The 12559-nt window shown below is 40.4% G+C and overlaps 1 protein-coding gene across 4 annotated transcripts in view; it reads right to left on the reverse strand.

The window, feature by feature from the left end:
• The window catches only part of KATNA1 (katanin catalytic subunit A1), a 41875-nt gene that overhangs the window by 23977 nt on the left and 5339 nt on the right, over nt 1-12559 (reverse strand). For all 4 annotated transcript variants that reach the window (XM_049653045.1, XM_049653043.1, XM_049653046.1 and 1 more), the window contains exons 2-3: nt 5494-5668; nt 3839-3996 (exon numbers count right to left, since the gene is read on the reverse strand). In XM_049653045.1, the coding sequence (XP_049509002.1) occupies nt 3839-3996; nt 5494-5655 (320 nt within the window). In that variant the 5' untranslated portion in view covers nt 5656-5668. The remainder of the gene's footprint in view (nt 1-3838; nt 3997-5493; nt 5669-12559) is intronic.

Here is a 12559-nt window from a genome sequence, read left to right on the forward strand (position 1 = left end):
CTCCCTCTCTCTCTACCCTTCCCCCATTCATGCTCTGTCTCAGAAATAAACATTAAAAGAAAAAATTTAAAAAAATTAAAAATAAATAAATAAAGAGGGGTGTGTCTGAGTTGCTCAGCTGGTTGAGAGTCCGACTCTTGATTTTGGCTCAGCTCGTGATCCCAGGGTTGTGGGATCAAGCCCTATATTGGGCTCCGTACCGCGCATGAAGCCTGCTTCTTTCTCTCTCTCTCTCTGTCCCTCTCCCCAACTCATGCTCTCTCTCAAAATTAAAGAAAAAAAATAAAACATTGAAATCAACTAAATTTTCACTGGGCACATGTATTCATTGGAAAGTTCTTACCAATGACTGAGAGATGAGTTACAGGGCTGTTATGGACTGAATGTTTGTGCCCTCCCCCAGTTCATTATGTTAAATCCCTCACTCCCAATGAAACCATTTAGGGTACGGGATTAATTACAGTTGGGGGTGCCTGGCTGGCTCATTCAGTAAAGCATGTGACTCTTGATCTCAGGGTTGTGAGTTCAAGCCCCACACTGGGCGTGAAGCCTACTTAAAAAAAAAAAAAAAGTTAAATAAAGCCTTGATGTGAGGACTGTGTCCTTCTAAGAGACATAGAGAGTTTGCTCATTCCCTCTGCCATGTAAGCACAGAGAAAAAGCAGCTGTCTGCTTAGGAAGAGTCTTCACCAGGAACCAAACTAGCTAGCACTTTGATCTTGGATTTTTTAGCCTCCAGAACTGTGAAAAATAAAGAAATAAATTTCTGTTAAGTCATCCAGTCTGGGGTAATTTGTTATGGCAACAAGAACAGACTAATAATACATGGGCCAAATGATGATTCTCCAGAAAGAGGAAAGAAAAAAGAAAGTAAATAGAAGTAAAACATATTTCTAGGCAAGAAAAAATAAAAATGCAACTTGACTCAGCTATGATTTGTTCTACTGAAATTAAGAAAAAGGTAATCATAAATGTAGAAAAAGATTCACCCACAAATATTGACTTTATAATAACAAAAAGGGGAAAACAACCAATAAGAACATGGTTAACTATGTAGATTATACATAACCCTTTAAAACCAAAATATAACAGAAAAAATAGTACAAATAAGTGCTTATGAGCAAAGGAAAAATTTGGTAAATATTAAAAAGTTATGAGTTGGGGCGTCTGGGTGGCTCAGTCGGTTAAGCGGCTGACTTCGGCTCAGGTCATGATCTCGCGGTCCGTGAGTTCGAGCCCCGCGTCGGGCACTGTGCTGACGGCTCAGAGCCTGGAGCCTGTTTCGGATTCTGTGTCTCCCTCTCTCTCTGCCCCTCCCCCGTTCATGCTCTGTCTCTCTCTGTCTCAAAAATAAATAAACGTTAAAAAAAAATTAAAAAGTTATGAGTTAATAACAGAATATTAGTACTTTTCCCTGGAGCTGAGGAAAACTAAAGTGGCGGTACCCATTAGCTGATCATAAAGTGGAAAGGGAGCATTGTGGCATGTGCTTCTCAAAGTGTGACCCGTGGACCACTAGTATGAGAATCCCTGGCAGACTCCGAAGCTCCACCTCCCATCCACAGGCCTCCTTTGTTTTTTGTGCTTCACTTCATTGTGCTTCACAGATGTTGGATGTGTTTTTACAAACTGCGGTTTGTGGCAACCTATCAAGTCCGTTGGTGCCATTTTTCCTATAGCATTTGCTCATTTTGTGTCTCTGTGTCACATTTTGGTGATTCTTGTAATGTTTTAAACTTTCTCATTATTATTAGATTTGTTATGACGATCTGTGATCGGAGATTATAACTTGTTGAAAGCTCAGATGACAGTTACCATTTTTTAGCAACAGAATATTTTTATTTTATTTTTTTAAGTGCATTTATTTATTTAGAGAGGGAGAGCATGTGGAATGGGCAGAGAGAGAGACACACAGGAAGAGAGAGAGAGAGAGAGAGAGAGAGAGAGAGAGAGAGAGAGAATCCCAAGCAGGCTCTGCAGAGCCCCATGCGGGGCTTGAACTCACAAACTGCAAGTTCATGACCTAAGCCAAAACCAAGAGTCAGATGCTTAACCAACTGAGCCACCCAGGCACCAGAGCAATAATGTATTTTTCAATTAAGGTATGTACATTTTTTTTTAAGACATAATGCTATTGCACACTTAACAGATTATAGTATAGTATAAACATAACTTTTATATGCACTGGGAAACCAAAATATTTATGTGACTTTGTTGAACCCACAACTATCTCCTAGGTATGCCCGAATTTTATCAGACTCTCAGGAGTGAACACCCAGCATCTACATTTTAATGAGTTTCCCAATAGATCTTAGGTATACCAGACTTTGAGAATAAGTGGTATGGCAGAGAATTCCAGCTTTGTAATCAAATATATTCGGGTTCAAACTCTAGCTCCACCAATTATTAGCTTTGTGATAATGGGAAAAAGTTATCTAACTGCACTGTACTTCAAGCTATCTTATCTAAAATACAAAAAAAAAGAACATGGCTTATTTGAAAGGCTAACGTGAATAAATGAAATAACATGTGTAGTCTCTAATAGTGGTTAGGACACGTGAGCACTCAATATCTAACACCTATTGTAGAATACAATCAAGAATTGAGAGTTACAATGACAACATGAAACTGAAAAACATCTGAGCAATGTCTTAGTGCAAGGTTCTCAAACTGATTAGGAGGCAAAGAATCTACAAGTCGGTGTTCTTTACAGAATGCTATATTTGCAAATTTAAACCCACAATACAAACTAGGAAATCTATTATGTCAGTGACACAGACAAGTCATATCCATTTGACACTTGTCAGTTAAAAAATGTGCAGTGAAACTAAGCACAACTGGCTGTGTAGAGCATTCCGGAAATATCACCACTAAAGTGATATTGGCCAGCTACAGGTAATCAGAACCTGGGGGGAAAATGTCAAAGAGAAACCTAAAATAGAGAACATTTTATTTATTTACTTTCTGTGAATCAAAAAGCCCATTTTGGGGCACCTGGGTGGCTCAGTAGATTGAGTGTCCAACTTCGGCTCAGGTCACGATCTCATGGTTTGTGAGTTCGAGCCCCGCATTGGGCTCACTGTTGTCAGCACGGAGCCCCCTTTGGATCTTCTGTCCCTTCTCTCTCTGCCCCTCCCCGCTTGCACTCTCTCTCAAAATTAATCTTAAAAAAAAAAAAACTCATTTTTCGGGATGGCTCAGTTGGTGAAGCATCTGACTCTTGATTTTGGCTCAGATCATGATCTCACGGTTCACGAGCTCAAGCCCTGAGTCAGGCTCTGCACTGACAGTGTGGAGCTTGCTTGGGATTTTCTCCCCCCTCCGCCTCTCTCAAAATAAATAAATAAACTTTAAAAAATTTATTAAACTATTTTTTTTAAAAAGCCCATTTCTCATTTTAGCAATTCTGATGAATAGAAGTATTCTGTGATAGCCTGTTTGAGAACCACTGTTTTAATCTAACTTCCTCACTTTACATAAGAAAAATTAGAGGACAAGAAAAGGTTACATGCTTTTCCCAAAACTACAGAAAGTGGAAAAGACAGAATGAGAGCCCAGATATTTCAGTTCCCAGACCCATGCTCCTTCCCTCAGATAATGTCTCCACTATTATAAGCTCATTCACAAAAGCATATTTTTGGCTTATTTCCACCTAAGTTCAATTTATTGATATAGGTCATATAGGTCATAGTTAGATGACCCGTAGTATAAGCGCTATAAAAGGCATTCAGTATAAAATGCTCTCCTGTTCCTGTCTCCCTGCCACCTAGTCCTCCTAGATGTGACCAATGTTGTCCGTTTCCTATGCTAATTTGTTTCTTAAAAGGTGTCTACTTACCTTCGTTCAACAGGTACAGGCAGGGACCAGACCTCCCCCTCGGATGCTGGAAGCTCGTGTTGGGCAGCTTTCAGTGGAGTGTGGTCTAGTTTAAAGCTCTCCAGTGTCTTCATGATATCTTTAACATGCTTAGCTTCCACATTTATTTCCTGCCAAACCTGGTTTCAAAGGAGAACATGACTCTTTAAATATCTGTAACTGATAATTCACTGCCAAGATTAAACTAGGGCCATTTATTACAGATGTTAGAAACCTCCATTTTGACATCAGCTATACTGTAAATCACACCCAAATATTCTGTCAAAATTTTAAGAACGATTAAGTTTTTGTTTTCAATTGCAAGACAAAATGAATTAAATATTCTGAATAATTAAGCCACGTTCCTGACTTATGATTCATATTCAAATTACATAACAAATTGAAGATAGCTATAACTTTCTTTTTGGAAAGTTTGAATAATACTTTTCTAAGTTGATTCTCCAATGGTTTTCATGGTATGTGACTGATTCTCAAAATGGTGATGAGAATGCACTAATTTCATAACTCATTAATGGACTGCGACCCACAGTTTGAAAAATATGGCTTCAGATGAAAATGGCCCAATTCACACACAACCAAGATTGTTTTAAGCATTGCTGATTCAATTTAAAAACAACATACACAAAGTATTGAAATAAAGTTGGTAATGTTTTGTTTTAAAACTAAACGAGGGGTGCCAGGCTGGCTCAGTTGGTAGAGCGTGTGACTCGCGATTTCAGGGTTGTGAGTTTGAGCCCCATGTTGGATGTAGAGATTACATAAAAATAAAAAAGTCTTTTAAAAAACAAAGCTAAATGATTTAGTATCTTTACAAAAAAAAGGCTTAGACTTTTAAAATAAAAGTCTCCAGCCTACAGAACAAAAATCTTTCAGTGACAAACTTAAGACTCTATGAAATAAACTATTTCCCTCTTCTGGTAATGTAAGGGACATGCAGACAGATTTAGGGGAAAAGGTTTAAGTTCAAAGAGGTAGGATACTTCTCTCTCTTAAAGAAATTAAGGACAAGTATGGAATACTATCAAAGAAGCAGTTTAGTAGAATCTGAGGGAAATATTCAACCGAGAAGACCAGCTCAAAAAGACTATCAAATTCTGTCATATTTTTTTCCTCTGTGATAAAGTTGAACCTTATTAGAAATGCCACCTTCAAGTGGACTTATAACTTCTACACTTTCCACCTGTAAATTTCTATTGGTCCTCAGTGACTAACATTCCTCAAATGGGATTCAAACATAGTCTGCTTCCTAACAGCACGGTACGGTTACAGAAAGTACGGTACCCATGAGATCCGGGTGCCATCTGCAGTTTCAACAATGGCTTAAGAAAGTCCATTCTAATTTTACCAGGTAAAAGGTAAAAAATGTGATTTAGAAAAAAAGGTCAAAATTATTTCTTTCACCTATTAGATTCCAACAAGTATAACTGAGAACTCATAATACCGATGATGGTGAATATAGACTAGTACTAATATAAAAAAAAAATTCAAGTAACATTGTATACAAATCCATGTAACAAATCACTCTTCATGTACAACTGCAAAAAGCCCTGACAACCTCCACGTCTTCTCTTCTGAGTACTTACACCATTAAAACATATAGCAGCCAAGATTCTCACCTGTTGCCATTTCTGCTGCAGATAGGTATCTTTGACTGAATACAGATACTTGTTCATCTGGTCAAGAACTCCCTGGTAATAGACCATGGCAGAGTCATAGTTCCCCAGCAATGCATATTCACGAGCCAGTTTTACATTCTCACTAATCATGAGAAGACTCATGCTCAATTGTAAGCTAAAAAAAAGAAAAGAAAAGAAACATTTTCACAGGTCTCTGAAAAATAAGTTGCAACACAGAGTTTCTTTCAAGTATACTTTCCAGGGCTCCGTCAACATGCTCACAATCACGCACACTGCGCTGTCCATCTCTGTATTTGCTCGTGCCATTTCCACTCCTTCAAAGAAGTTTCTAGGTTCCCATGGGGAAACGAACCCTGATGTGTCAAAGCCCCGCTCAGAGGGCAGTTCTCCCAGTCTGTCTGCCCTCTGAACTTCTCAGTTTGAAATAAACTCTCTGCCTTCAAATGCCCCCTGGCACTTTACTGGGACCTTTCATAGCAAGACATGTGCCTACTCTGAATTACAGTTACTGATATATGTCTTATCTTTACTTGGAGAGCAGGATTTATATCTGAAAGATGTGAGACTATCCTCAGTGCATGACACGCAAGTGTTACTGAACAAGTACAGAGCAAATGCACAATGTCAGACAGTTTTGGAAGGTGGTTTGAAGACATGTGTTTTGAAGTTAGAACAATCTTGGTTAGAATTCTAATTCTGACACCTTGGTCAAATCCTTTAACGTTTCTAAGCTTCAGTTTTTCAATATGTAAAACTGAGATAGTACTACTTCCCAAGACATGCACTATAAGGAATAAATGACTATTTAAAGTATCTGGCATACTATTTGGCAAATAATAGGATGTCAACCTTCCCTGCATCTTCCCTAAAACTATCTCTATCACAGTCTCTGTATTAGTAGGATATGGATATATGGATGTGGCTATAAAGCATCAGAAGTAGGCGCTCGGTAAATGTCAGCTTCGTTGATGTTGACAATAATTGCTGTTACTAACTGCACATAGCATGGTGTAGTTCAAAGTAAGTTAGGGTAGTGGCTCTCAAAATAAAAAGAAATTTGAAACGCACGGTGAAAGAACTGCTCTGAGTTCAAATGAATGAAGTTCCAAGGCTGTGGAACTAGAAAATACAGGAAAGCTGAGAAGAGACAGATGCGTGAAGGAAACGAGATGATTTTTTTCTGACTCCTTTTGTCAGTGGGCTACTCAAACAGCTGTGTCTCACAGATGAACAGAGATGACTTCAATGCGGGGCCCTCTCTAGCTAGCCTAATCTAGCCAGAGGCTTTCCTAAAATTGTGGTTTTGACCCCTCCCTTCCCCACCCCATCTATGGGTCAAGTGGCGCAACAGAGCTTAAGTCTGATAGAGACTACTATGGCTCTTATGTTATTATTTAAATTCTCTACTCAGGGATGAGGTTTTGTGAAAAAGAATGCCAAGCAAAATTCTTGAGTTTAATTTACTGCAGACTGTTTAGCTAGTGTGCAGAGCAAGGAGAATGATGGCAGACCAACCAGGAATATCTAACAAACACTACATTACACACAGGACTAGAAAGATTTTCTGCCAAATAGACAAGAGAAGGTAATCAAACCCACACAGCCGGAATTAGAGGACTGTATAAAGCAAGATTAACAGGAAATATTGCCGGACAGAAAAGTTAAAAACCAGCACTGCTGTCTATAGCAGAACAGAAAAGGGAAGACACTTGCTCCCTAGGACAGAGATTACAGGGAGATGGGATCACCTCAGTGGAGACGCAGGGTTGTCAAAATCACACCAAGAGCCTCAGGCTTCCATTCTCGGCCAGTCTTTGGCAGTTCGCATTCTCTAACCAGCAAAAGGCACAACTGCGGGGGCACCCAGGTGCTCAGTCAGTTAAGCATCTGACTTCGGCTCAGGTCATGATCTCACAGTTCGTGAGTTCGAGCCGCACACAGGGCTTTCTGCTCTCAGTACGGAGCCTGCGTGGGATCCTCGGTCTCCCTCCTCTCTGCCCATCCCCCATGCGCCTGTGCACACTCTCAAAAAAAAAAAAAAAAAAGTTAAATAAATAAATAAAGGCGCAGCTGCTGCGCCTCCACCCAGTTAGGCTTAATACATCTCATGTATTATTTATTAGAATCTTTACCTTTTTATAGACTTTATTTTAAGTTTTTTTAAATGTTTATTTATTTTTGAGAGAGAGAGAGAGGAGAGACAGAACACAAGTAGGGAAAGGGCACAGAGAGAGGGACACACAGAATCCGAAGCAGGTTCCAGGCTCCAGCTGTCAGCCCAGAGCCCAATGCGGGGCTCAAACTCATGAACCACGAGATCATGACCTAAGCTGAAGTTGGTTGGTTAAGTGAGCCACCCAGGTGCCACTAGACTTTGTGTGTGTGTGTGTGTGTGTGTGTGTGTGTGAGAGAGAGAGAGAGAGAGTGAGAGAGAGAGCGAGAGAGAGAGCGAGAGAGAGCGAGAGAGAGAGAGAGAGAGAAGGCGGGACAGAGAGAGAAGGAGAAGAGAATCCCAAGCAGGCTCCAAACTGTCAGTGCAGAGCCGGATGCAGGGCTCAAACTCCCAAACCATGAGATTATAACCTGAGCCGAAATCAAGAGTAGGACATTAACCGACTGAGCCATCCAGGCACCCTTATTAGGATCTTTAAACCCAAACACCTTTAATCTCAGTATCAGGTTCAATTCCTAAGTAGGGGGCAAACTAAGAAGCCGAGACAGCAACTGGCCCCCTTCCTGAAAACCAATTCTAGAAGAGCCGCAGTTACTTTGTAGAAGGTTGATGGATCCTAGAACTGAATACAAAATTCTGAAAAAACACTGAAATACCAGATGGTGATTTCGGTCCCACTGTGTGGGGAGGTACAAGGCAGCTTGGAGGGAAACAGGGCCAGGTTAGATTTTTCTATCTGTGCCTTTCTGAGGTCTATTCTCCTGGGCCATCCTTGCTGACCCTACCCACACTTACTGCTATAGGTCAGAAGAGCAGCTGGATGGAGACATCATGGCAAACCTAGGGCTGGATAGACTGGGGAACTGATAAAAACAGAGGTCAACAGGACAGCTCTGTGAGTGGTCTCTTGCTGCCACTCTTCCATTCAGTTTGGGCTAGATGGTAACAACTAAGAAAGACAGTTCTTAGGAATATCAGTTTCCAGGCTCAGAATCCCTACTGGCAGGATTGGGACAGCACACAACTGGGACATCAGGAAATGATGAGGGTGGTTGAATAAGACAGCAGAGACTCAGCACACTGCCCCCCCCCCCCAAGAAAGTAAACATAATTGGGCTAAGCCATCAATTCAAGAAGCTAGATAAAGACTAACAGAGCAGACCAAAAAGTACACGGAGGGAGAAGATAAAGGGCCAAATTTAAATAAAAACAAAGAGGAGAGGAGAGTAGAAGAGGGGGGGACAGGGGAGGGGAGGGGAGGGGAGGGGAGAGGAGAGGAAAGGAGAGGAAGAAAACCCCAAAACACTGGAAAAGATTTTTAAAAAAGCAAAATATGAGTCATTAAAAAATTGAGAAGCAAATCTTGGCAAGGCTGATTAAAGGAAAAGAAAAAAGAACATGCAAATAAATAAAATACAAAATGAAAAAGAGGAAATAACTAGACAGTCTTGAAAGAAAATAATTTTTTTCTCCTTTAAAAATGTTTCTTCTCTTATTTACTAGAAAACGAAGTTAAAAAAATTTTTTTTACATTTATTTATTTATTTATTTATTTATTTATTTTTTGAGAGACAGACAATGACAGAACACAAGTAGGGGAGGAGCAGAGAGAGAAGACACAGAATCCGAAGCAGGCTCCAGGCTCCGAGCTGACAGCACAGAGCCCGACACAGGGCTCAAACTCACAAACCGTGAGATCATGACCTGAGCCGAAGTCGGACGCTTAACCGACTGAGCCACCCAGGCGCCCCGAAAATGAAGTTTTAATGAAAGACTTCTACCTTTAAAAAGCTTCAGACCCAGAGGATTTTTTATAGGTGGGGTTTACAACTACCTTCTAAATAGAAGGTGATTCTAATCACATAAAAGTTGACTGAGAAAACAACGGAAAAACTGACCAACTCTTTTAGGAGGCTGGGCTCACCTCGATTTCAAAATTGAATAAGAACAAGATAAAGCCCATTTTGCTTATGAACAAAAATAAGAGCTAACAATGTTTCAAAACACACACTATCTCTGATCAAGAATTATCCCAGGGGGCACCTGGCTGGCTCAACTGGAAGAGCATGTAACTCTTGACCTTGGGGTCGTGAGTTTGAGCCCCATGTTGGGTGTAGAGATTACTTAAGTAAATAAACCTTAAAAAAAAAAGATTTATTGCAGGAAAGCAAAGGTAATTTAAGATCAGAAAATCCATCCTTGGGGCAACTGGGTGGCTCAAGTCAGTTAATGTTGACTGATTTTGGCTCAGGTCATGATCCAAGCCCTGTGTTGGACTCTGTACTGGAAGTGGCTGGTGCCTGCTTAAGATTCTCTCCCCCTTTCCCTCTGCCCCTCCTCCTCCTCCATGCATGCTCTCTCTCCCTGTCTCTTTCTCTTGCTCTCAACAAAAGAAAATCCATTCTGATAATTCCTCATTCTAACAGACAAAAGGACTTCATACGAAAAAAGTAAAGAGAATAAAGGACAATTCATGGAAGGGAAAATCCAAATGGCTACAAGTACAGATACTATTAACAGATGAATGCAAATGAAAGTAATCAGAGACCCCTTTTACATTCACCAGATTAAAAACAAAATGGTAAATCTAATAATACTAAGTACTGGCAAGGATTTGGGAAAAAAGAAACCCTCACATATAATGTGTAGACATAAACTGGTATAGTCATTTTGGAGAGCAATCTGGCAGTACTTAGAGAAATTACATATGCAAATATACTATGACCCAGAAATCCCACTCTTCTCTAAATATTCCAGAGGAAGTCTCACCCACAGATCCAGAGACTTGTTTTAGGATGTTAATGACAGAATTATTTGAGAAGTCAAGGAGTTGGAGGCAATCAACCTCAATCAACCTATTCCCTGCTAGAGAAATGGGTAAGAAAATGTGGTGGATGCATACTATGGAATACCATGTAGAAGAGGAAGCAATTGGCAAAATTTAAAAATAGCAACATGCATAGATCATTGAAATACAGGGTTGGGTGAAATAAAACCCAGACACAGAACAAGATTTAGATCACAATAGCATTTTGTAAATTCAAAATATATATACTATATAAAACACTCTTTTGTCAGGGATATATACACATCAAAAAACACATATTAAATATATTAGAATATCTTTGGAGGATAAGACACAGAATATAAGTGGAGAAAGAAGATGAAGGCTAAGGAAAAAACAAATAATACACTCTACAAAAGAAGAGTCTTGTATCAACATATAGCCTCTAAGATGCCCCCTGGTATCCCTACCCTTGTGTAATTACCTTCCCTTGAATATGAGCTTGTTAATAGACAGAATAAGCAAAAATTATGGAATGTCACCTCTGAGATTTGACTGTGACTTCCATCTTGCTCACAGCCTCTTGCTGGCAGCTCTAAGCTGTCCTGTGCAGAGGCTCACATGGCAAAGAACTGAGGGGGACCCCAGGCCAATAGCCAGTGAGGAGCTGAATCCTGCCATCACCATGTAAGGGAGCCTGGAAGCCAATCCTTCCTCAGTTGAGTCTTGAGCTGATTGCAGCCATGACTGCTACCTTGATTACAGCCTGGGAAAGACTCTGAAGCACAAGCACCCAGCTAAGCCATGCCCACAGCCTAACCAAAGAAACTGTGAGATAAAAGTTTGTTGTTTCAAGGGACTAAGTTTTGGAGTAATTTGTTATGAAGAAATATAGCTATGAACTAACTCAAGACTGAGCATCTGAGGCCCAAAAGACAAAAAATTCCATGACCTAAATAGTGATTCCATATCCACTATATATATAATATATATAATATATCCACTGTAAATATTTCATCTTGATAAAAGCTCCATGCCCAGAGACCATGGCTCTGTTATTTACTGACCGATCCCCAGCACCCAGAGCCATGTCTGGCACATAGCAGATAATCAATCTTTGAAGGAACGCATACTGCCAGGTTTTTGCCAGCACTCTCACATTCCTTGGTCCTCAACTCTTCCTGACCAGAACTGTGTGATGGCTCCTACCCTGAAGCTGTAAGTGCCCTACGGTGATACCTAGTCTGGGAAACGATGTTAGAAGAGTAGAGCTGGGGCCAGGCGCTGGCAGTAAACAGTGGCTCTAGAGGAGTTGGGTGTCAAGCCTCTATGTCTTTTCCTTAACTGACCCCCTCCACATCTTTCTTCATGTCCTCCTACTAAAAAACAAATTCTAAATCAAGTTGTTACTTATACATAGGTGCCTCCCCCTACTTTTTGTTTTGAGGGCCATGATTCAAAATCCCAAACCTCGTAGAATTCACTCCAGGCCTTCATTGAAGGTTCTGTGTTATGAGTACTTCTAGTCAGATAAAATTCCTTAGCATCCAATGAATTGGCATTTTCTAACAAATGTAAAAGTCAATCCAAGGCCATATTAAAAATGACCTGAAAAATTCTTGATTATCAAAGAAACAATGTGTTTACTGAAAATAATATCAGGGGCGCCTGTGTGGCTCAACTGGTTGAGCATCCGACTTTGGCTCAGATGGTGATCTCACGGTTTGTGAGCTCAAGCTCTGCATCAGACTCATAATGCTATCAGCACACAGTCCAGTTTGGATCCTCTGTCCCTCCCTCTCTCTCTGCCCTTCCCCCGCTTGCACTCTCTCTCTCAAAAATAAACAAACAGGGGCACCTGGGTGGCTCAGTAGGTTAAGCGTCCGACTTCAGCTCAGGTCATGATCTCACAGTTCATGGGTTTGAACCCCACATTAGTCTCTGTGCTGACAGCTCGGAGCCTGGAGCCTGCTTCAGATTCTGTGTCTCCCTCTCTCTCTCTGCCCCGCCCCACTTGTGTTCTATTTCTCGCTCAAAAATAAATATTTAAAAAAATTAATAAACATTTAAAAAGTCCTTAGTTGATT

The sequence above is a fragment of the Panthera uncia genome (genome assembly GCF_023721935.1).
Source record: "Panthera uncia isolate 11264 chromosome B2 unlocalized genomic scaffold, Puncia_PCG_1.0 HiC_scaffold_24, whole genome shotgun sequence".
NCBI lineage: Eukaryota > Metazoa > Chordata > Mammalia > Carnivora > Felidae > Panthera > Panthera uncia.